Genomic DNA, 26,186 nt, shown 5'->3' with positions numbered 1-26,186 from the left:
GGGCCGAAAGGACTGTACTTGATGATACGGTGCTTTCTTTTCTTGTGGGGTAGCCTGTGGCAAAAAAATTGATTTCCCAGCAGTAGCTGTGGAAACGAGGTCTGAAAGACCATCCCCAAACAGTTTTACCCCCTTATAGGGCAAAACTTCCATGTGCCGATTCGAGTCGGCATCGCCTGACCATTGCCGAGTCCATAACCCCCGTCTGGCGGCAATGGACATAGCGCTTATGGACATAGCGCTTATTTTTGATGCCAGCCGGCAAATATCCCTCTGTGCATCACGCATGTATAAGACCACGTCTTTTATATGCTCTATTGTCAGCAAAATATTGTCCCTATCCATAGTAATTTTCCGACAGGGAATCTGACCACGCAGCGGGAGCACTACACATCCATGCCGAAGCAATGGCTGGTCGCAATATAATGCCCGAGTGTGTGACTATATCTTTCAGGGTAACCCCCTGCTTTTTATCAGCAGGTTCCTTCAGGGCGGCCGTATCCGGAGACGGTAGTGCCACCTTTTCTGATAAGCGTGTAAGCGCTGTATCTACCCTATGGGGTGTTTCCCAACGTGACCTATCCTCTGGCGGGAAAGGGTACGCTGCCAATTACCGTTTAGAAATAATCAATTTCTTACCAGGGGAAGACCACGCTTCCTCACACACCTCATTTTATTTTCTCAGATGCAGGAAAAACTACTGGTAGTTTTCTCTCACCAAACATAATACCCTTTTATGTGGTACCTGGGGTATTATCATAAATGTGTAATACATTTTTCATTGCCTCAATCATGTAACGGGTGGACCTATTTGGAGGGTACACTAGTCCCATCGTCGTCGACACTGGAGTCGGTATCCGTGTCGACATCTGTTTCTGCCATCTGAGGTAGCGGGCGTTTTTAGAGCCCCCCATGACATTTGAGACGCTGGAACAGGCACAAGCTGAGTAGCCGGCTGTTCTGTGTCGTCGACCTTTTGTGTAAGGAGTTGACACTTTCACGTAATCCTTCCAGAAGTCCAACCACACCGGTGTCGATCCCGCAGGGGGTGACATCACATTTACAGGCATTCGCTCCGCCTCCACATCATTATCCTCCTCATACATGTCGACACAGCCGTACCGACACACAGCACACACCCAGGGAATGCTCTGACAGAGGACAGGACCCCACAAAGCCCTTTGGGGAGACAGAGGGAGAGTATGCCAGCACACACCAGGGCGCTATATATCACAGGGATATCACATATAAGAGTGTTTTCCCTTATAGCTGCCTATATATATTGTATACTGCGCCTAAATTGTGCTCCCCCTCTCTTTTTAACCCTTTCTGTAGTATTAACTGCAGGGGAGAGCCAGGGAGCTTCCCTCCAACGGAGCTGTGAGGGAAAAATGGCGCCAGTGTGCTGAAGGAGATAGCCCCGCCCCTTTTTCACGGACTTTTCCCGCATTTTTATGGATTCTGGCAGGGGTTAAAAAGCACCTATATAGCCTCTGAGGCTATATATGGTGCCAGTTTGCCAGCCAAGGTGTCAGTATTGCTGCTCAGGGCGCCCCCCCCCCAGCACCCTGCACCCATCAGTGACCGAAGTGTGTGGTGTGCATGAGGAGCAATGGCGCACAGCTGCACTGCTGTGCGCTACCTTGGAGAAGACAGAAGTCTTCAGCCGCCGATTTTCCGGACCACCTTCTTGCTCTGTAAGGGGGACGGCGGCGCGGCTCCGGGAACGGACGACGAGGTCGGGTCCTGTGTTCGATCCCTCTGGAGCTAATGGTGTCCAGTAGCCTAAGAAGCCCAAGCTACCACCCACTTAGGTAGGTTCGCTTCTTCTCCCCTTAGTCCCTCGATGCAGTGAGCCTGTTGCCAGCAGGTCTCACTGAAAATAAAAAAACCTAACAAACACTTTCTTCCTAGGAGCTCAGGAGAGCCCCTAGTGTGCATCCAGCTCAGCCGGGCACAGAAATCTAACTGAGGCTTGGAGGAGGGTCATAGGGGGAGGAGCCAGTGCACACCAGATAGACCTAAATCTTTCTTTAGATGTGCCCAGCCTCCTGCGGAGCCGTCTATTCCCCATGGTCCTTACGTAGTCCCCAGCATCCACTAGGACGTCAGAGAAATAATGATAAACATATGCTTCACTGTATAGACCATGCTTTCTATAAGTTAAACCTACCTTTCTGTTATCTACTGAAGCAAATTTATTTGCCTGTGGGTTATAGCTAGACATTCCATGAGCACTGAATGCAATCTCTTCAAGCCAAGCAGGTACCTCCTGATGAGCCTATTCAAAAGACATTTTTTGTTCATTAACACTTTTAGACAATACAATTTAATACAAATTATGTGCTACAGTTAATCAATTAAATGTACATCAAATATGAATTATGAATGTAAATTATACAGAGGATCATTATAAAGTAAATTTTTTTTCAAGCTAAATATTTCATGATCTGCTTGGTGAATATTGAAACTTATGGAAAAATGTGTTAGTATTAGATGTTCTACTGGGTTTTGCTGGTGAATAATCTCAGGAAATAGAACTTGTCAAACACGGAAAGCCCTAATTTTGAAACACAACTGCAGGGAAAACAGTAATTTTCTGAGACCATTTGGAAGACCCTGCTGAACCATGGGGTAAAGAGGGTGCAAGTGCTTGGCATAATTCCACTAAACTTGCCGGTCTCTGATTCTTCCCCTCTATGTCCCTCCAATAAAAGAACCTGTTTATTAGAAAAAAAAAAAAAAAAATAAGAACAAAAAAGTAAAACTTGTATGTGTAGCGTATGTGTTACAGTAGACGTTGAGTGACAGCCAGTATGCTACAGTACACCATCTAGGAAGTTACGGGACAGGACGGGTAACAAATGGGCTCCAGGGCAATTTCCAGACACCTACACCACCAAACAAAACTATCCTGTCCTGGGTGGAAATGTTCCAGAAAACATGGTCTTTGGCTAATCATAATGAAGGACATCCCCGCAGCACCACGAGCAATGTGTGAGCACAGAAAAAAAGTCTGTTACTTTTACCCATATTCGGTGTTCTTAGATGCAAAGACACTGACCCTGTAAAAATAAGATTTTAATACCTACCGGTAAATCCTTTTCTCGTAATCCATAAGGGATATTGGTGTAACCTAGTACGATGGGGTATAGACGGGGTCCAAAGAAGCCAGTGCACTTTAAATTTCTTCAACTTGGTGTGCTGGCTCCTCTCCTCTATGCCCTCTCCCACAGGCAGTTATAGGTAAAAACGTGCCCGAAGGAGAAAGGACATACTGTATATTAGAGAAGGAACATGATAACAGAAAAGGTGGTGAGATTTACAAACCAGCAGACCACCAACATACAACAACCAGCAACGGCTGGTAACAACAGGAGGAACCGCTGAACAGGTAAAATAAGATTTTAAACCTACCGGTAAATCTTTTTCTCCTAGTCCGTAGAGGATACTGGGGACTCCGTAAGGACCATGGGGATAGGTGGGCTCCGCAGGAGACATGGGCACCAAAAAGAACTTTAGATATCGGTGTGCACTGGCTCCTCCCTCTATGCCTCTCCTCCAGACCTCAGTTAGAGAAACTGTGCCCAGAGGAGACGGACAGTAAGAGGAAAGGATTTTGGTAATCCAAGGGCAAGATTCATACCAGCCCACACCATCCACACCGTACAACTTGGAAGATACGAACCAGTTAACAGTATGAAAACAAAACAGCATCAGTCAAAGACTGATCAAAACCGTAACATAACCCTTATGCAAGCAACAACTATATACAAGTCTTGCAGAGAGTAGTCCGCACTGGGACGGGCGCCCAGCATCCTCTACGGACTAGGAGAAAAAGATTTACCGGTAGGTTTAAAATCTTATTTTCTCTTACGTCCTAGAGCACAGGTTCTCAAACTCGGTCCTCAGGACCCCACACAGTGCATGTTTTGCAGGTCTCCTCACAGAATCACAAGTGCAATAATTAGCTCCACCTGTGGGCCTTTTCAAATGTGTCAGTGAGTAATTAATACACCTTTGCACTTGCTGGGTTACCTGCAAAACATGCACTGTGTGGGGTCCTGAGGACCGAGTTTGAGAACCCCTGTCCTAGAGGATGCTGGGGACTCCGTAAGGACCATGGGGATTATACCAAAGCTCCAAAACGGGCGGGTGAGTGCGGATGACTCTGCAGCACCGAATGGGCAAACATGAGGTCCTCATCAGCCAGGGTATCAAACTTGCAGAATTTCGCAAAGGTGTCTGAACCCGACCAAGTCGCCGCTCGGCAAAGCTGTAATGCCGAGACACCTAGGGCAGCCGCCCAAGAAGAGCCCACCTTCCTAGTGGAATGGGCCTTTACTGAATTTGGTAACGGCAATCCAGCCGTAGAATGAGCCTGCTGAATCGTGTTACAGATCCAGTGAGCAATAGTCTGCTTAGAAGCAGGAACGCCAACCTTGTTGGCTGCATACAGGACAAACAGTGCCTCTGTTTTCCTAACCCGAGCCGTTCTGGCTACATAAATTTTCGATGCCCTGACCACATCAAGGGACTCTGAATCCTCCAAGTCCCGCGTAGCCACAGGCACCACAATAGGTTGGTTCATATGAAAAGAGGAAACCACCTTAGGCAAAAATTGAGGACGAGTCCGCAACTCCGCTCTATCCACATGGAAGATCAGATAGGGGCTTTTGTGAGACAAAGCCGCTAACTCAGATACTCTCCTAGCAGATGCCAAGGCCAACAACATGACCACCTACCAAGTGAGATACTTTAATTCCACCGTTTGAAGAGGCTCAAACCAGTGAGACTTAAGGAACCGTAACACCACGTTAAGGTCCTATGGTGCCACTGGAGGCACAAAAGGAGTCTGGATATGCAGCACTCCCTTCACAAAAGTCTGGACTTCTGGGAGAGAAGCCAATTCTTTCTGAAAGAAAATGAATAGGGACAAAATCTGAACTTTAATGGAGCCTAATTTTAGGCCCAAATTCACTCCAGTCTGGATCAAGTGAAGAAAACGGCCCAGATGAAATTCTTCCGGAGGAGCATTCTTGGACTCACACCAAGACACATACTTCCTCCAAATACGGTGATAATGTTTCACCGTCACCTCCTTCCTAGCCTTTATCAGAGTAGGAATGACCTCATCCGGAATGCCCTTTTCAGCTAGGATCCGGAGTTCAACATACAAGCCGCCAAACACAGCCGCGGTAAGTCTTGGAATAGACAGGGCCCCTGTTGCAAGAGGTCCTCTCTGAGAGGAAGAGGCTACGGATCTTCTGTGAGCATTTCCTGCAGATCCGGATACCAGGCCCTTCGAGGCCAATCTGGAACAATGAGAATTGTCTGTACTCCTCTTCGTCTTATGATTCTCAATATCTTTGAGATGGGAGGAAGAGGAGGGAACACATAGACCGACTGGAACACCCACGGTGTCACCAGGGCGTCCACTGCTATCGCCTGAGGGTCCCTTGATCTGGCGCAATATCTCGGGAGCTTCTTGTTGAGGCGTGACGCCATCATGTCTATTTGAGGCAGCCCCCACTGACTTGTAATCTCTGCAAAGACTTCCAAATGAAGTCCCCACTCTACGGGATGTAGATCGTGTCTGCTGAGGAAGTCTGCTTCCCAGTTGTCCACTCCCGGAATGAAGACTGCTGTCAGAGCGCTTACATGATTTTCCGCCCAGTGAAGAATACTGCCATTGCTACTATGCTCTTTGTTCCGCCTTGGCGATTTACATGAGCCACTGCGGTGATGTTGTCTGACTGAATCAGAACTGGTAGGTCGCGAAGCAAATTCTCCGCTTGACAAAGGCCGTTGTATATGGCCCTTAATTCCAGTACGTTGATGTGTAGACAAGCCTCCTGGCTTGACCACAGACCTTGGAAGTTTCTTCCCTGTGTGACTGCTCCCCATCCTCGGTGGCTCGCGTCCGTGTTTACCAGAACCCAGCCCTGAATGCCGAACCTGCGACCCTCTTGATGGTGAGCACTCTGCAGCCACCACAGGAGAGATACCCTGGCTCTTGGGGACAGGCTGATCATCTGATGTATATGTAGATGTGACCCAGACCACTTGTCCAGAAGGTCCCACTGAAAAGTCGCTCTGCTGCTTTTGACACTGTGGACCACCCTCTCCTTCTGCAAATCCTTCACTCTCTTGGTCTGCGTGATACTGCCCTCTCCTGGCTGTCCTCCTACCTCTCTGATCGTTCCTTCTCTGTCTCCTCTCATGATGCTACCTCCCCCCCACTTCCACTAACTGTTGGTGTCCCCCAAGGCTCTGTTCTTGGTCCTCTCCTTTTCTCTCTCTATACGTCCTCTTTAGGTGAACTCATTAGTTCTTTTAACTTCCAATATCACCTCTATGCTGATGACACTCAAATCTACCTCTCCTCCCCTGATCTCTCCACGGCTCTCCTCACTCGTACCTCAAACGGTCTTTCTGCTATCTCTTCCTGGATGTCTCAGCGCTTTCTTAAACTCAACATGTCTAAGACTGAGCTGATCATCTTCCCACCCACCCTCCCGCACAGCCTCACCTCCCACAATCTCATTATCCATTGATGGCACGACTATCTCCCCTAGCCCCCAAGTACGCTGTCTTGGCGTAATCCTTGACTCCTCCCTCTCCTTCAAACCACACATTCAGCACCTCTCACAAACCTGTCATTTTCATCTCAAAAACATTTCCAGAATCAGACCTTTTCTCACCCAGGATGCCACTAAGATCATTATTCACTCACTGATTATTTCCAGACTGGACTACTGTAATCTCCTCCTAACTGGCCTTCCTGACAATTACCTCTCTCCACTCCAATCTATCCTCAATGCTGCTGCCCGGCTCATCTTCCTCATCAAACGCACTACGTCTACCTCCCCTCTCCTACAGGCCCTCCACTGGCTTCCCTTCCCTTTCAGAATCCAATTCAAACTTCTCACACTCACTTACAAAGCTCTCACCCACTCCTCTCCCATCTACATCTCTGACCTTATCTCCCTTTACTCTCCCACCTGTCCTCTTCGCTCTGCTAATGCACGCCGACTCTCCTGTCTTCTGATTACTTCCTCCCACTCCTATCTCCAAGATTTTTCACGTGCTGCTCCCTTTCTCTGGAATTCTTTACCTCTCCCCCTCAGACTCTCCACCTCTCTACATAACTTCAAACGGGCTCTTAAGACCCATTTCTTTACCAAACCTAGCCAAATCTCAACCTAACCCTCTGTACCCCATCTGTGTCACCCCTGTCTGTCTACCCCTCCCCTTAGAAAGTAAGCTCTCACGAGTAGGGCCCTCTTCCCTCATGTGCTTATACTTTTCTTACTTTAATAATCCTCAACTGCCCAGATCCCGCAGTTTTTTGGCCACCTGGAACTTATCTCTATGTTTACTGGTGTAGTTATGCTTAGTTGCCCTGTACTTGTCCTATATTGTCTTCAACTGTGAGTCACTGTTTTCCTGTTTTGATTATGTGCATATGTACTCTGTAATTGGGCGCTGCGGAACCCTTGTGGCGCCATATAAATAAAGGATAATAATAATAATAATAAAAGTCCTCGCATGGAACCTGCCGAATGGAATGGCCTCGTAAGACGCCACCATCTTTTCCAGAACTCGAGTGCATTGATGCACCGACACCCTTTTCGTCTTCAACAGGTCCCTGACCAAGCTCTGGAGTTCCTGGGCCTTTTCCATCGAGAGAAAAAACCCTTTTCTGTTCTGTATCCAGAATCATGCCTAAGAAAGGCAATCGGTTCGTTGGAACCAACTGTGACTTTGGTAGATTGAGAATCCAGCCGTGCTGCTGCAACACCCTCAGGGAGAGTGATACGCTGTTCAACAACTGCTCTCTTGATCTCGCTTTTATTAGGAGATCGTCCAAGTATGGGATAATTGTGACTCCCTGCCTGCGCAGGAGCACCATCATTTCCGCCATTACCTTGGTGAAAATCCTCGGGGCCGTGGAAAGCCCAAACGGCAACGTCTGAAATTGGTAATGACAATCCTGTACAGCAAATCTCAGGAACGCCTGATGAGGAGGATATATGGGGACATGAAGGTATGCATCCTTTATGTCCAGGGACACCATATAATCCCCCCCCTCCAGGCTGGCGATTACCGCTCTGAGCGATTCCATCTTGAACTTGAACCTTTTTAAGTATAGGTTTAAGGATTTTATGATCAGAATGGGTCTGACCGAACCGTCCGGTTTCGGGACCACGAACAGGGTTGAGTAATACCCCATCCCCTGCTGAAGCAGGTGAACTTTGACCACCACTTGTTGAAGACACAATTTTTGAATCGCATTTAAAACTACCTCCCTCTCTGGGGAAGAAGCCGGTAGGGCAGATTTGAAAAACCGGCGAGGAGGCACCTCTTCGAATTCAAGCCTGTAACCCTGGGAAACAATGACTATTGCCCAGGGATCCACCTGTGATTGAACCCAGACATGGCTGAAAAGTCGAAGACGTGCCCCCATTGGGGCGGACTCCCTCAGCGGAGCCCCAGCGTCATTTGGTGGATTTTGTAGAAGCCGGGGAGGACTTCTGCTCCTGGGAACTAGCTGTAGTTGCCAGATTTTTTCCCCTTGCCCTTACCTCTGGCAAGAAAGGAAGATCCCCGTACTCTCTTGGATTTATGCGACCGAAAGGACTGCATCTGATAATGTGGCGTTTTCTTAGGCTGTGAGGAAACATAAGGCAAAAAAATAAGAATTTACTTACCGATAATTCTATTTCTCATAGTCCGTAGTGGATGCTGGGGACTCCGTAAGGACCATGGGGAATAGCGGCTCCGCAGGAGACTGGGCACATCTAAAGAAAGCTTTAGGACTATCTGGTGTGCACTGGCTCCTCCCCCTATGACCCTCCTCCAAGCCTCAGTTAGGATACTGTGCCCGGACGAGCGTACACAATAAGGAAGGATTTTGAATCCCGGGTAAGACTCATACCAGCCACACCAATCACACTGTACAACTTGTGATCTGAACCCAGTTAACAGCATGATAACAGAGGAGCCTCTAGACAAGATGGCTCACTACAGCAATAACCCGATTTTTTTGGTAACAATAACTATGTACCAGTATTGCAGACAATCCGCACTTGGGATGGGCGCCCAGCATCCACTACGGACTATGAGAAATAGAATTATCGGTAAGTAAATTCTTATTTTCTCTAACGTCCTAAGTGGATGCTGGGGACTCCGTAAGGACCATGGGGATTATACCAAAGCTCCCAAACGGGCGGGAGAGTGCGGATGACTCTGCAGCACCAAATGAGAGAACTCCAGGTCCTCCTCAGCCAGGGTATCAATTTTGTAGAATTTTACAAACGTATTTGCTCCTGACCAAGTAGCTGCTCGACAAAGTTGTAAAGCCGAGACCCCTCGGGCAGCCGCCCAAGATGAGCCCACCTTCCTTGTGGAGTGGGCATTTACAGATTTTTTGGCTGTGGCAGGCCTGCCACAGAATGTGCAAGCTGAATTGTACTACAAATCCAACGAGCAATAGTCTGCTAAGAAGCAGGAGCACCCAGCTTGTTGGGTGCATACAGGATAAATAGCGAGTCAGATTTCCTGACTCCAGCCGTCCTGGAAACATATATTTTTCAGGGCCCTGACAACGTCTAGCAACTTGGGAGTCCTCCAAGTCCCTAGTAGCCGCAGGCACCACAATAGGTTGGTTCAGGTGAAACGCTGAAACCACCTTAGGGAGAAACTGAGGACGAGTCCTCAATTCCGCCCTGTCCGAATGGAAAATCAGATAAGGGCTTTTACAGGATAAAGCCGCCAATTCTGACACGCGCCTGGCCCAGGCCAGGGCCAACAGCATGACCACTTTCCATGTGAGATATTTTAACTCCACAGATTTAAGTGGTTCAAACCAATGTGACTTTTGGAACCCAAAACTACATTGAGATCCCAAAGTGCCACTGGAGGCACAAAAGGAGGCTGTATATGCAGTACCCCTTTTACAAACGTCTGAACTTCAGGGACTGAAGCTAGTTCTTTTTGGAAGAAAATTGACAGGGCCAAAATTTGAACCTTAATGGACCCCAATTTCAGGCCCATAGACACTCCTGTTTGCAGGAAATGTAGGAATCGACCCAGTTGACTTTCCTCCGTCGGGCCTTACTGGCCTCGCACCACGCAACATATTTTCGTCAAATGCGGTGATAATGTTTTGCGGTTACATCCTTCCTGGCTTTGATCAGGATAGGGATGACTTCATCCGGAATGCCTTTTTTCCTTCAGGATCCGGCGTTCAACCGCCATGCCGTCAAACGCAGCCGCGGTAAGTCTTGGAACAGACAGGGTCCTTGCTGGAGCAGGTCCCTTCTTAGAGGTAGAGGCCACGGATCCTCCGTGAGCATCTCTTAAAGTTCCGGTTACCAAGTCCTTCTTGGCCAATCCGGAGCCACGAATATAGTGCTTACTCCTCTCCATCTTATCAATCTCAGTACCTTGGGTATGAGAGGCAGAGGAGGGAACACATACACTGACTGGTACACCCACGGTGTTACCAGAGCGTCTACAACTATTGCCTGAGGGTCCCTTGACCTGGTGCAATACCTGTCGAGTTTTTCCCAACGGTTTATAATCATGTGGAAGACTTCTGGGTGAAGTCCCCACTCTCCCGGGTGGAGGTCGTGCTGAGGAAGTCTGCTTCCCAGTTGTCCACTCCCGGAATGAATACTGCTGACAGTGCTATCACATGATTTTCCGCCCAGCGAAGAATCCTTGCAGCTTCTGCCATTGCCCTCCTGCTTCTTGTGCCACCCTGTCTGTTTTCGTGGGTGACTGCCGTGATGTTGTCCGACTGGATCAACACCGGCTGACCTTGAAGCAGAGGTCTTGCTAAGCTTAGAGCATTGTAAATGGCCCTTAGCTTCAGGATATTTATGTGAAGTGATGTCTCCAGGCTTGACCATAAGCCCTGGATATTCCTTCCCTGTGTGACTGCTCCCCAGCCTCGCAGGCTGGCATCCGTGGTCACCAGGACCCAGTCCTGAATGCCGAATCTGCGGCCCTCTAGAAGATGAGCACTCTGCAACCACCACAGGAGGGACACCCTTGTCCTTGGTGACAGGGTTATCCGCTGATGCATCTGAAGATGCGACCCGGACCATTTGTCCAGCAGGTCCCACTGGAAAGTTCTTGCGTGGAATCTGCCGAATGGGATTGCGTCGTAGGAAGCCACCATTTTACCCAGAACCCTTGTGCATTGATGCACTGAGACTTGGCTCGGTTTTAGGAGGTTCCTGACTAGCTCGGATAACTCCCTGGCTTTCTCCTCCGGGAGAAACACCTTTTTCTGGACTGTGTCCAGGATCATCCCTAGGAACAGAAGACAAGTCGTCGGAACCAGCTGCGATTTTGGAATATTGAGAATCCAATCGTGCTGCCGCAACACTACCTGAGATAGTGCTACACCGACCTCCAACTGTTCCCTGGATCTTACCCTTATCAGGGAATCGTCCAAGTAAGGGATAACTAAAATTCCCTTCCTTCGAAGAAATATCATCATTTCGGCCATTACCTTGGTAAAGACCCGGGGTGCCGTGGACCATCCATACGGCAGCGTCTGAACTGATAGTGACAGTTCTGTACCATAAACCTGAGGTACCCTTGGTGAGAAGGGTAAATTTTGACATGAAGGTAAGCATCCTTGATGTCCCGAGACATCATGTAGTCCCCTTCTTCCAGGTTCGCAATCACTGCTCTGAGTGACTCAATCTTGAATTTGAACCTCTGTATGTAAGTGTTCAAAGATTTTAGATTTAGAATCGGTCTCACCGAGCCGTCTGGCTTCGGTACCACAACAGTGTGGAATAATACCCCGTTCCCTGTTGCAGGAGGGGTACCTTGATTATCACCTGCTGGGAATACAGCTTGTGAATGGCTTCCAAAACTGTCTCCCTGTCAGAAGGAGACATCGGTAAAGCCGACTTTAGGAAACGGTGAGGGGGAGACGTCTTGAATTCTAATTTGTACCCCTGAGATATCACCTGAAGGATCCAGGGGTCTACTTGCGAGTGAACCCACTGCGCGCTGAAATTCATTGAGACGGGCCCCCCACCGTGCCTGATTCTGCTTGTAAAGCCCCAGCGTCATACTGAGGGCTTGGCAGAGGCGGGAGAGGGTTTCTGTTCCTGGGAACTGGCTGATTTCTGCAGCCTTTTTCCTCTCCCTCTGTCACGGGGCAGAAATGAGGAACCTTTTGCCCGCTTGTCCACGAAAAGACTGCGCCTGATAATACGGCGTCTTCTCATGTTGAGAGGCGACCTGGGGTACAAACGTGGATTTCCCAGCTGTTGCCGTGGCCACCAGGTCTGAAAGACCGACCCCAAATAACTCCTCCCCTAATAAAGCAATACTTCCAAATGCCGTTTGGAATACGCATCACCTGACCACTGACGTATCCATAACCCTCTACTGGTAGAAATGGACAACGCACTTATACTTGATGCCAGTCGGCAAATATTCCGCTGTGCATCACGCATATATAGAAATGCATCTTTTAAATGCTCTATAGGCAAAAAATATACTGTCCCTATCTAGGGTATCAATATTTTCAGTCAGGGAATCCGACCACGCCAACCCAGCACTGCACATCCAGGCTGAGGCGATTGCTGGTCGCAGTATAACACCAGTATGTGTGTAAATACATTTTAGGATACCCTCCTGCTTTCTATCAGCAGGATCCTTAAGGGCGGCCATCTCAGGAGAGGGTAGAGCCCTTACAAGCGTGTGAGCGCTTTATCCCCCCTAGGGGGTGTTTCCCAACGCACCCTAACCTCTGGCGGGAAAGGATATGATGCCAATAACATTTTAGAAATTATCAGTTGTTATCGGGGGAAAACCACGCATCATCACACACCTCATTTAATTTCTCAGATTCAGGAAAACTACAGGTAGTTTTTCCTCACCGAACATAATACCCCTTTTTGGTGGTACTCGTATTATCAGAAATGTGTAAAACATTTTTCATTGCCTCAATCATGTAACGTGTGGCCCTACTGGAAGTCACATTTGTCTCTTCACCGTCGACACTGGAGTCAGTATCCGTGTCGGCGTCTATATCTGCCATCTGAGGTAACGGGCGCTTTAGAGCCCCTGACGGCCTATGAGACGTCTGGACAGGCACAAGCCGAGTAGCCGGCTGTCTCATGTCAACCACTGTCTTTTATACAGAGCTGACACTGTCACGTAATTCCTTCCAACAGTTCATCCACTCAGGTGTCGACCCCCTAGGGGGTGACATCACTATTACAGGCAATCTGCTCCGTCTCCACATCATTTTTCTCCTCATACATGTCGACACAAACGTACCGACATACAGCACACACACAGGGAATGCTCTGATAGAGGACAGGACCCCACTAGCCCTTTGGGGAGACATAGGGAGAGTTTGCCAGCACACACCAGAGCGCTATATATATACAGGGATAATCTTATATAAGTGTTTTTACCCTTATAGCTGCTGTATCATTTAATACTGCGCGTAATTAGTGCCCCCCCTCTCTTTTTTAACCCTTTCTGTAGTGTAGTGACTGCAGGGGAGAGACAGGGAGCTTCCCTCCAACGGTGCTGTGAGGGAAAATGGCGCCAGTGTGCTGAGGAGATAGGCTCCGCCCCCTTATCGGCGGCCTTATCTCCCGTTTTTTTATGTATTCTGGCAGGGGTTAAATGCATCCATATAGCCCAGGAGCTATATGTGATGCATTTTTTGCCATCCAAGGTGTTTTTTATTGCGTCTCAGGGCGCCCCCCCCCCAGCGCCCTGCACCCTCAGTGACCGGAGTGTGAAGTGTGCTGAGAGCAATGGCGCACAGCTGCAGTGCTGTGCGCTACCTTGTTGAAGACAGGACGTCTTCTGCCGCCGATTTTCCGGACCTCTTCTGTCTTCTGGCTCTGTAAGGGGGCCGGCGGCGCGGCTCTGGGACCCATCCAAGCTGGGCCTGTGATCGTCCCTCTGGAGCTAATGTCCAGTAGCCTAAGAAGCCCAATCCACTCTGTACGCAGGTGAGTTCGCTTCTTCTCCCTTTAGTCCCTCGATGCAGTGAGCCTGTTGCCAGCAGGTCTCACTGAAAATAAAAAACCTAAACTAAAACTTTCACTAAGAAGCTCAGGAGAGCCCCTAGTGTGCACCCTTCTCGTTCGGGCACAGAGATCTAACTGAGGCTTGGAGGAGGGTCATAGGGGGAGGAGCCAGTGCACACCAGATAGTCCTAAAGCTTTCTTTAGATGTGCCCAGTCTCCTGCGGAGCCGCTATTCCCCATGGTCCTTACGGAGTCCCCAGCATCCACTTAGGACGTTAGAGAAAAGTTTATTTACCTGCAGTAGCTGTGGAAACCAGGTCCGTGAGACCTTCCCCAAACAATTCCTCACCCTTTTAAGGCAAAACCTCCATATGCCTCTTCGAGTCGGCATCACCCGTCCATTGTCGGGTCCATAGGGCTCGCCTAGCAGAAATCGCCATAGTGTTGGCTCTGGAACCCAGTAGACCCACGTCTCTGAGCATCCCTCATATGTAGGACCGGATCCTTAATATGACCCAGGGTCAATAAAATGGTTTCCTTATCCAGCGTATCAATATCAGCAGATAAGGTATCTGTCCACGCTGCTACAGCGCTACAAACCAAAGCCGACGCTATCGCCGGTCTGAGTAATGTACCAGTATGTGTGTAAATTGACTTCAAGGTAGTCTCCTGCCTGCGATCTTGAGATGGCAGCGCTACCTTTTTGGATAAGCGTGTCAACGCTTTGTCCACCCTCGGGGAGGATTCCCACCGTAACCTATCCTTAGCCGGGAAAGGATACGCCATAAGAATCCTTTTGGGAATCTGCAGTTTCTTGTCTGGAGTTTCCCAAGCCATTTCAAACAACTCATTTAGCTCATGTGAAGGGAAAAAAGTAACCTCAGGCTTCTTTTCTTTAAACATGTGGACCCTCATGTCCGGTACAGAGGGGTCATCAGTGATATGCAACACATCTTTTATTGCAATAATCATATAAATAATACTTTAAGCCAATTTTGGCTGCAACTTCGCATCATCGTAGTCGACACTGGAGTCAGAATCCGTGTCGGTATCAGTGTCTACTACTTGGGATAGTGGGCGCTTTTGAGACCCAGAAGGTCCCTGCGACATAGTGAAAGGCAGGGCTTGACTCCCTGTACATTCCCTGGACTCTGCTTTGCCCAACCTTTTGTGTAATAAATTCACATTTGCATTTAAAACATTCCACATATCCAACCAGTCAGGTGTCGGCGTTGCCGACGGAGACACCCCACTCATTTGCTCCACCTCCTCCCTAGAAGAGCCTTCCGCTTCAGACATGCCGACACGCGTACCGACACCCCACACACTCAGGGAAATCTCTAATCTGGAGACAGTTCCCCAACAAGGCCCTTTGGAGAGAGAGAGAGTATGCCAGCACACACCCTGTGCCAATGACCCTGTAAAAAAATTCCCAGATAGATATAGCGCTTTTAATATATATATATATATATATATATATATTTTTTTTTTATTTTCACTGCGCCAAATTATGTGCCCCCCCCCCCCCCCCCTTCTTTAAAACCCTGTCACCGTGTTCAGCAGGGGAGAGTCCGGGGAGCCAGCTTCTCAGCGGTGTGCTGTGGTGAAAATGGCGCTGGTGAGTGCTGAGGGATCAAGCTCCGCCCCCTCAGCTTCGGTCCCGCTCGATTTCTTTAAAAACTGGCGGGGGATTTCCTATATACAGCCCGCAGAGCCTATATATATATATATATATATATATATATATATATATCTCTATCTCTCTATTTATTTTGGCCAGTCCTAGAGGTTTTAAATTGCTGCCCAGGGTGCCCCCCCTGCACCCATCAGTGCCTGCCATATGTGTGTTGTGTGTGGGAGCAATGGCGCACAGCTTAAGTCTTCTGCTGCCTCTGAAGTCTTCTATCTTCTCCTACTCACCCGGCTTCTATTTTCTGGCTCTGTGAGGACGGCGGCGGCGCGGCTCCGGGACGAACTGCGAGGGGAGACTTGCGTTCAGACTTCCTCTGGAGCTAATGGTGTCCAGTAGCCTAAGAAGCAGAGCCTAGCATTTAAGTAGGTCTGCTTCTCTCTCCTCAGTCCCACGATGCAGGGAGCCTGTTGCCAGCAGGGCTCCCTGAAAATAAAAAACCTAACAAAATTCTTTCTTTCAGAGAAACTCAGGAGAGCTCCCTGTAATGCACCCAGTCTCCTCTGGGCACAGTATCAAACTGAGGTCTGGAGGAGGGGCATAGAGGGAAGAGCCAGTGCACACCCATATCTAAAGTTCTTTTTGGTGCCCATGTCTCCTGCGGAGCCCGTCTATCCCCATGGTCCTTACGGAGTCCCCAGCATCCTCTAGGACATAAGAGAAATATAGAACAAGAAACTGCAGAAAAAAGTAAACGCACTGGGGCGGGCGACCAATATCCCTTATTGACTACAAGAAAAGGATTTACCGGTAGGTATTAAAATCTTATTTTCTCTAGCATCCATTAGGGATATTGGGGGAAACTAGTACGATGGGGACGTCCCAAAGCTTCGGAGACTGCTGAAGCACCGCCTGCCCAAACTGGGTATCCTCTTTGGCCAGGGTAAAAAATTTGTAGAACGTGACGAAAGCGTTCTTCCCCGACCAGGTAGCTGCTCAGCATAGTTGCAAGCCGAGACTCCACGGGCAGACGCCCAGGAAAAGCCCACTGATCTTGCAGAATGGGCCTTTATAGACTTAGGAACAGGTAAGGTTGCTGACACATAGGCCTGCTGGATAGTAAGACTAATCCAATGAGCAATGGACTGCTTTGAAGCAGGACAACCCTTTTTCTGCGCATCATACAGCACGAACAAGGAATCCGATTTTCTGACCTGAGCCGTGCGCTTGACATAGATCTTCAGGGCACGCACAGCATCCAATGCCTTCAGAGGAGCATAACAGTCAGAACTGGATGGAACCACAATAGGTTGATTCAGATGAAACGCAGAGACAAGCTTCGGCAGGAACTGCTGACTAGTCCGGAGCTCCGCTCTGTCCTCGTAAAAGACCAAGTATGGACTTTTACATGATAAGGCCCCCCATTCTGAGACACATCGAGCAGAAGCCAGGGCCAGTACAGTCACTGTCTTCCACGTGAGGTACTACTAGTCTTCTACAGTCATCAGAGGTTCAAACCAGGAGGACTGTAGAAATGCCAACACTACATCCAAATCCCAGGGTGACGTAGGCGGCACAAAAGGTGGCTGAATGTGGAGTATCCCTTGCAAGAAGGTTTGAACTTCAGGCAACACTGCCAATTTCTTCTGGAAGAAAATGGAGAGATCTGAAATTTGGACCTTAAATGGAACCCAGAGGCAAGCCCTTATCCACACCAGCCTGCAGGAAACGTCCCAAGTGAAATACTGCAGGTGGATACATGCGTTCCTCGCACCAGAGACCCATCTCTTCCAGATATGATGATATTGTTTTCACGTCACAGGTTTTAACCTTCTTGGAAAGGCCCTTGTGAGCTAGGATGTTCCGCTCAGACTCCATGCCGTCAAACGAAGACACCGCAAGTCCGGGTAGACAAACAGTCCCTGTTGAAGATCGCTTCCGCCCAGAGGAGTATCCTTGACACCTCTCGCACGCAGCCTTTGCTTTTTGTACCTCATTGTCGATTGATATATGCCACCGCCGTGGCGTTGTCCGACTGTACATGGATCGCGTGATCCTTGAGCAGAGGAGAGGCTTGAAGTAGAGCATTGTAAATCGACTGAAGTTCCAGAACGTTGGGGGCGGGGGCTGTGCATCAGCTGAGTTTTCTGCACATTAGCAGTGAGTTGGGATGACATGTCTGATGACATACAGTAGTCTAAAGAGACCCTAACTAGTGGGGGTCTGGACCCTCTCCCCCAGCCTCTTCACTAAGTTGGGAAGAGTGGCTACATTGTTAGAGTCATTAGATAATGGAGAAAATTTTGTGTGACATACAGTGCACAGCATGTGTTTACCCATACACAATAACATACACACAAAGTTAATGCAAGCCTGCCCTACTGTATGTGAGAGGAGACACAGAGAGGATTAAGAAACCAGCACACTCGGAGCTGCACAATCCCAGTGAGACTGTCAGCTCTGTATATAACAGTAAACACTAATAAATGCAGTCCTAAAAAGTGAGTACAGAGTAGTGTACACAAGCTACTCTGCCCCTTAGCTACACCCTGTACCAGTTTCCAGCGTGTCTGTGAGGCAGGAAGCGCTTAGTGTGTGCTGCCGTGGCTGCAGTAAGCAGAGGAAGGCGCCAAAATGCCGCTGGTCCTGCTCTAAGGAAACACCACCCCCTCCAATGGCGCTGAAACTATACATCTCATTTATACGGGCAAAGTCTCCAAATAAGCTTAAAACCTCACACAAGTACTTAGTTAAGCAAGTTAGTGCCAGTTTTCACACGTGGATCTTAGCAGGAGCCCCCGCCGCGCCTGTGGTTAACCGCACTTTGAACCTGGGACCCCCCCACCGGGGTTCCTGGTTTGTACTCACCACCGATGTCACCTTCAGGCAGCGTTAGGGGTGTGCGGTGTGCTGAAGCTATGACAGCCAAGGCGCAGTGCCCCGATGAACAAACAGCCCCTCAGGACGGTGGTCCTGCTGCAGAGAAGCGGCTTTGCACCTCGTAAAGGCCGGTGACGGCCTTCCCCCCTAACTCCCATGGTGCAGGTATGCTGTTGCCCAGACAGCATACCGAAAAAAAATAAAAGTTTTAAATGAAATTGAAGAAAGACTCTGGAGCTGCAGAGATGTGCATCCTCTCCTTAGGGTACTTTTTTCCAAACTGCCTGTGGGAGGGGGCATAGAGGGGAGGAGCCACCTCACCCAGTTGAAGAAATTTCAAGTGCCATGGCTCCTTTAGACCCCGTCTATACCCCATTGTACTAGTTTCCCCTAATATCCCTTATGGATGCTAGAGAAATGTAGTTAACGTATCAACCAAGGATGAAACCACAGCCCAGCCCAGCACAATGGTTCAACTGATGCACCATGTCACACTACCCAGAGAGTGGTTCACAAGCAGAACAAAATCAGCTGTGACCAGACCTGGAACAACTTTGGAAGTATAGGCTTACTATGAATGGTGGCTGTGAACCATTGTGCAGCCAACCTCTCGCAAAAGCGTCATACTGTATAAGGCGAGTCAGTCGTGCTCATACCACATACAAAAGATGATGACAGTGGACAATGACAGAGGTGATGGCGCAACACTACTTTAAAAGGAGGGCTTGGTGCAAAAAGTGGTCCTATTCCTGTGAATTATAACGTAAGGGGGCATACAAGACAACACCAACTCTAACACCCACTTAGCTCACAAAGTGGATAGCTGAAATGCAACTTTCCAACTGAGAAAAATCAGCAGAGCCACAACAACTAAGTAAAAGTGCCACTGGTGGTACATAAAGAGGTTGGATAATTAAAATTCCTTGAAGGAAGTTCGGAAGCATCCACCAGCTTACACAGCAAAAAGGGCCAAAAAACAAAACAAAAGAAACCTGCATCAAGCTTGGAAAATAGAAAATATGACAACTTGAAATAATGGAAAGAAAGAGTTATAGTAAAACTTACCTTCGTTAATTCTTTCTTCGTGGTTCATGGGATTCACAGGGTTAACACTGGGGTTTGATCCGGTGGAGACCAGGACTGGTACCAAACACTAAAGCTTTGTGAGGCTTCCAGGATGCAGTGGGCTCCTCTGCCTTCAGACCCTGCCCCCAAGCTCAGGCACATAAATTTAAGTTAACAAGCCCAAAGCAGGAGCTGGAGAATAAAGTATGGTACATAGAAAATCACACTCTCATAGAGAAGAGAAGTGAACTGGTGACTGTAAGGAAACCCATTGAAGAGTGGTGCATCAGGGTGGGCGCCCTGTAGATCCCATGAATCTCAAAGAAAGTTAACAAAGGTACATTTTACCATAACTCACGCTTTTCTTCTTCGGGGTCAGCCTTGGGATGTACCAAAGCAGTTGTTATAGGGAGGGAACACTCACAAGATGAAAGGAGGACATTGCGGCCAAAGGATGCATCCTGAGAACCAAAAGTATCAAAGGCACAGAACCTAAGAAACGTGTTGGCAGAAGACCATGTAGCAGCCTTGCATAACTGTTCAGCAGACGCTCTGCAGCATGCTGCCTACGAAGGACCCACAGAGCGTGTAGAAAGAGTAGATACTGTACTCGGAACAGGCAGGTCAGGCTTTGTGATGAGATTGATTCGATCTGTGAACCAATGGCGTCTGCGCCATGCTGGAATCATTAGTATGATCGTGTCGCCGTTCACTGAATCTTTGCAGGACCCTGGAAAGTAGAGACACTGGAGGGAAGAGATAGGCCAGATGAAAGGCCCAGGGGATTTGAGAGCGTCCACGAAGTTCGTTCCTGGATCTCTTGTCCTGGCTCCGTATACTGGAACCTTGTGATTGTGTCTGGAGGCTGTGAGATTGACATTCGTAAGTCCCCATTCGAGCATCAGAATCCTAGTGACCTCTGTGGAGAGACCATTCCAAGGCGTGACTGTCCTCTCGACTGAGGAAGTCTACTTCCCAGTTGAGGACTTCTGGAATGAAGATTGTGGATATGGTCGGGAGGTGGGAGTTCTGCCCAGGCGAGAATCCTTGACCCTTCCTGCATTGCTGCCACCCTGACGATTTATATATGTTACTGCTGTGGCGTTGTCAGACTGGATCTGTACTGGAGAACCCTGGAGCAGGGCCTGGGCCATCAGAAGAGTCCGACAGCTTTAAGTTCCATGATGTTGACTCGGGAGATCCCTTTCCGACAGAGACCAGTGACTCTGCAAGAAGTCACTGCCCATGACAGCACCCCATCCACCAAGACTGGCGTCCGTGGTGAGGAGTGACCAGTGTGGGATCCAGAACGGTCGGCCCTGGTCTAAAATTGGCCATGTGTAACCACCAAGACAGACATCCCAAATAGAGCGGGACAGAATCAAGGTCTGGGATTTCAGACAGTAACCCTGTCCATTCGTAGAGTATCAGGCGCTGTAGAGGCCTGGAGTGAAATTGTGCATATTCCACCAAGTCAAACACAGAGACCATGGAGCCTAGGGTCTGCATTGCTGAATGGACCGAGACCCTGGGACTGCGGAGCAGGTTGAGAATGCGCAAATGCAACGCTGAAATCTTGTCCTGGGGGAGGAATATGCATTGTATCCTGGTGTTCATCCGTGCTCCCAGGTGCTGCATCCTCTGGGATGATCAAGGATTAGGGCCAGCTGATTAGCCATCCATGGTACTGAAGGAAGGCCAGTCTGCTGTAGGTGACTTTCCAGCACCATTGGAGACTGCGCCAGATGAAGCAAGTCGTACAGGTAAGGCAATATCCAAATTCCCCTTTTCCAGAGAGTGGCTGCCATCACCGCAATAAGTTTGGTGAAAACCCTGGGGGCTGTAGACATTCTGAAGGGAAGGGCCTGGAATCGGAAATGCTGTTGTAGAACAGTAAAGCGAAGATATTGTTGATGACAGGGTGCAATAGGTACATGGAGGTACGCATCCTGAATATCCAAAGAGACCATGTAGTCTCCAGGTCGCACAGCCAGGACAGTGGACCGAAGAGTTTCCATATGGAACTTGTGGACCTTAAGGTACTTGTTCAGTAATTTCAGACAGTATGATCTATTTGGTTTCTAAACCAAAAAGGAGGGTAGAACAGAACCCCTGACCCTGCTGAGACTGTGAACAGGGATAACAGTGCTTGTGTGCTTTGTTTGGTTCCGGTGACAGAGAAGCTGGGAAATTTTGTATGGGGGACGCATTAGGAAGGAAAGAGTGTACCCGTGAGAGACCACTTCTAGGACCCAGACGTCTGTGGTGACCGGATACCATGTGTGGGCGAATTGAAGTCTGCGTCCAACCCCGGAGTCCCCCAGGAGGACGACTACCCCATCAGACAGAGGGTTTGTCCTCTGGCTTGGATGTTGGACATCTGGCAGCCCAAGCCTGTTTGGTCGGGTTTAGAAGTCTTGACTGTGCAAGACCCGCTAGCGAATGCCTGGCCCTTTGTTTTGCCTTGGTGAGGAAAGGACATTAAGGACAAAGTCCTAGGTCGCGCTGATAATGCTGAACACAGGCAGGCTGTCTTAGAGGTAGCCAATTTCTTAACAATTTTGTCCAGTTCTGATACAAACAGGAGGTCGCCTTTGTATGGTGAGGCTTCCCTAGCCTTCTTTGCGTCTGAATCTAATTTCCAAGATCGGAGTCACACAATGCGGCGAAGAAGCCTTATAGGGAAATAGGACTGTGTCCAGAGCTGCCTTCCCAAAGTAATAGGCTGCGTTTCTAATTTTATTGAGTAGAGACAACTGGCCCTTGGTGGGATCAGAGGTGAAACTTTGTTCAAGGTTGTCCGCCCAAGTCTCTATGGCCTTAAGCCACCCAGGCTGTAGCAGTAGCCAGTCTAGCCGTTGCTCCTCTGAGGGAGTACATAGACTTAAGACACATGTTCGACTGCCTATCCGGCAAATCCATAAGGGAGGATGAAGTAGGGACAGGAAGTATCGAACTTACAACTAAATGTGTCACATGAGCATCCACTGTAGGTGGAGTCTACCACTTTGAACAATCAGCTGGTGGGTGTGTTGGAGCATCAGCGCTAGCTTCCTGTTGGACTGGCAGATGCTGATAGCTCAGTAAAAATGTAAAATGTTAGCGAATAAAAAACTTAGGCTGCAGTGCGCAGCCCTTGTTCAGTGTGACCAGCTCCATGCTGTCACTGAAAAAAACTGATCTGCCTGACCATGGGAGCGGGGTATGAAGGCAGGGGAGCCCACTGCGTCCTGGGAGCCTCACAAAGCTCGTTTGGTACCAGTCCTGTCTCTACCAGAACATACAGTGTTAACCCTGTGGAGACCATAGACCCAAGAAAAAACACCATTCTTTTACACCATGCAAGATATGCTTTACACACACGGTGGATGGTAAATCTTTGATGAGTGCTTCTGAGCCAGGTTATACTCTCAATAACCTGTTTTGACTAGCCTTTTTATGCAGGTTCAGTGCTTAAACAAACCAGTCACTAAAGTAAGAGATAGGTCAAGTCCTGGAGGAAAAGGGGAATTCGATTTAGATTGTTTCAGAGGCAAGCGGCAGCAAAGGACTCACTGAAAGCATGATTTGTATGACCCTAAACCAGGACCTTCTAGGTCAGTCTTATGCTATTAAGAAAACAAACACCTCTTGGCTTTCTTGCACATTAGCAATACATTTTATGGTTTAGTTGAGAAACCATCACATCAACCTCTGGCTGACTCTAGTTGTCAGTTACTGGTTTTAAACTTCTCCACATGGAAAGACAATTCTCCTGGGTGCATGGTTTGGCAACAGAGAAGTGTGTTTCCTAAATGTTCATGCTCAAGATGAAGACTGCCATGGTGGCTGCAAAACTGTATTCGTGCTAATGCATGATCTTGGAAATTTCTTGCATGGTCAAATGATCCTGTTAGCCACTGCCCTCAAATTGACTGATATGATTTTCATTGGTGTGCTCCTCAATGACCTCTTCCCTCATGTGCTTTTCCTTTTCTTACGTTAATATTTAACTGCACCAAATCCAGTGGTTTTTTGACATCTAATAATTATTTCAGTGTCATCTGCTGATATAGCTATGTTTATTTACCCCAGGCATTCCCAACCACGGTCCTCAAGGCACACCAACAGTGCAGGTTTTAGTGATATCCAGGCTTCAGCACAGATGGTTAAATCAAAATAACTGAGCTACTAATTAAGTCACCTGTGCTGAATCCTGGATATTACTAAAACCTGCACTGTTGGTGTGCCTTGAGGACCGTGGTTGGGAATGCCTGATTTACCCTGTACTTGTCCTATATTGTCTTCAACTGTAAGTCGCTGTTTTCCTGTTTTGATTTGTTTATGTACTCTAACCCTTGTGGCACCATTTAAAGGATAATAATAATAATACTAATAATAATAATAGAAAAGATCTGGGATCATTTTAGGGCATTGAGACTTGTCCACAACTTGGCCATTGATAGGAAGAATAGTCACTTCTTGAGAGTTGAAAGAGATAAGGTCACTGCTCCCCAGACCTGTAGGCTGGCATCTGCAGTCCCCACATTCCAATTCCATATAAAAGGAGGTTGCGAGGTTTTATTACCACCACAGCAGCAAGTGTCTAGTCTGGAAGACAGATTAAAAGATTTGGGATGCCAGGAATTTTCTTCTTCAGCCGAAAAATACTAGTAGTTGGTGTCAAAATGGAGATCCAGGAATATCAACCACTGATTTGGAATTAAACTGGAATTTTGTTTATTGACTATACAGCCATGTGATGGTTGCAAGTGTTCTCTCAGTAGTGTTGAACATCCTTTCTTTGACCAGGCAAGGAATTACCATCATTCTTTTTACTCAAAAGAGAAACTCTTGGAGCTATAGGGAAGCCAAAAAGAAGTGCTCGGAATTGAAAGTGGTTCCTCCTCACCACAAAGAAGGGAGTGACAACCTCCCTTATGGGAATAGTAAGGTAAGCATCCTTTAAGTCCAGGTAAGCCAGTAACTCTCCCCTTTTCCATTGAATTTAAAAGTGAATAAATAGACTTCACTCCAGGGGACACCTGTTGTTCTGAGGTATTTCATGACTCCCAACATGGCTACACTTTTGACAAGGTCTCAGGGAATTTAGGAATCAGGTAGAGGAGGACAGCGCAGTGAAGTCTAAGATGTACCATCTGTCCACTATATGGCCAACACTTGCGTCTGGCGAAGACTTGGTGCAGTATTCAGACACCCACTGCAGTAGAAACTGGGCAAGGTGAGATCAATTCATACAAACGTTTCATCAGATGTCTTACAGACCACAGCTGTCTTCCCTCTGTCAGAGATCCCTCTCTAGAAAGAGCTTTGACACTATGCAAAGAAACCTCTTCCCATGCCAGATAGCTGAAAGGACAGGCACTCATTAGATTTGGGTTTATAAACCATAGGAATGAATACAGTACTCACCATCTTCTTAAGATTGTTCAGAATCTGAAACACCCAAATGTGAACCTGAATAGAACCCTGGTGTTTGAGGTTTGCAGAAAACAATCAAACCTCAAGAAGAAAAAATAAGATTTTACTCACCGGTAAATCTATTTCTCGTAGTCCGTAGTGGATGCTGGGGACTCCGTAAGGACCATGGGGAATAGACGGGCTCCGCAGGAGACTGGGCACTCTAAAGAAAGATTTAGTACTATCTGGTGTGCACTGGCTCCTCCCTCTATGCCCCTCCTCCAGACCTCAGTTAAGGAAACTGTGCCCGGAAGAGCAGACATTATAAGGAAAGAATTTTGGAATCCCGGGTAAGACTCATACCAGCCACACCAATCACTCCGTATAACTTGTGATACACTTATCCAGTCAACAGTATGAACAACAGGGCATCAACAATGGATGCCAACATAACATAACCCTTTATTAAGCAATAACTATATACACGTATTGCAGAAAGTCCGCACTAGGGACGGGCGCCCAGCATCCACTACGGACTACGAGAAATATATTTACCGGTGAGTAAAATCTTATTTTCTCTCACGTCCTAGTGGATGCTGGGGACTCCGTAAGGACCATGGGGATTATACCAAAGCTCCCAAACGGGCGGGAGAGTGCGGATGACTCTGCAGCACCGAATGGGCAAACTCAAGGTACTCCTCAGCCAGGGTATCAAACTTGTAGAATTTTGCAAATGTGTTTGAACCCGACCAAGTAGCAGCTCGGCAAAGCTGTAAAGCCGAGACCCCTCGGGCAGCCGCCCAAGAAGAGCCCACCTTCCTTGTGGAATGGGCTTTCACTGATTTTGGATGCGGCAATCCAGCCGCAGAATGAGCCTGCTGAATCGTGTTACAGATCCAGCGGGCAACGGTTTTCTTTGAAGCAGGAGCACCCAACTTGTTGGGGGCATACAGGATAAACAGCGAGTCAGTTTTCCTGACTCCAGCCGTTCTGGCTACATAAATCTTCAAAGCCCTGACTACATCTAGTAACCTGGAACCCTACAAGTCACGAGTAGCCGCAGGCACTACAATAGGTTGGTTCAAATGAAAAGATGACACCACCTTTGGCAGAAAATGGGGACGAGTCCGCAATTCTGCCCTGTCCATATGAAAAACCAGATAGGGGCTTTTACATGACAA

At 48.1% G+C, this 26,186-nt stretch overlaps 1 protein-coding gene across 25 annotated transcripts in view; it reads right to left on the bottom strand.

Annotated features, from left to right (window-relative positions):
• DDX4 (DEAD-box helicase 4) overlaps nucleotides 1-26,186 on the bottom strand; it is a 1,188,488-nt gene that overhangs the window by 15,678 nt on the left and 1,146,624 nt on the right. For all 25 annotated transcript variants that reach the window (XM_063962294.1, XM_063962347.1, XM_063962463.1 and 22 more), the window contains one exon: nucleotides 2,174-2,281. In XM_063962294.1, coding sequence (XP_063818364.1) covers nucleotides 2,174-2,281 — 108 coding nt within the window. The remainder of the gene's footprint in view (nucleotides 1-2,173; nucleotides 2,282-26,186) is intronic.

This window comes from Pseudophryne corroboree, chromosome 1, assembly GCF_028390025.1.
Source record: "Pseudophryne corroboree isolate aPseCor3 chromosome 1, aPseCor3.hap2, whole genome shotgun sequence".
Classification (NCBI taxonomy): domain Eukaryota; kingdom Metazoa; phylum Chordata; class Amphibia; order Anura; family Myobatrachidae; genus Pseudophryne; species Pseudophryne corroboree.
This window is presented reverse-complemented; position numbering and strand designations above follow the sequence as displayed.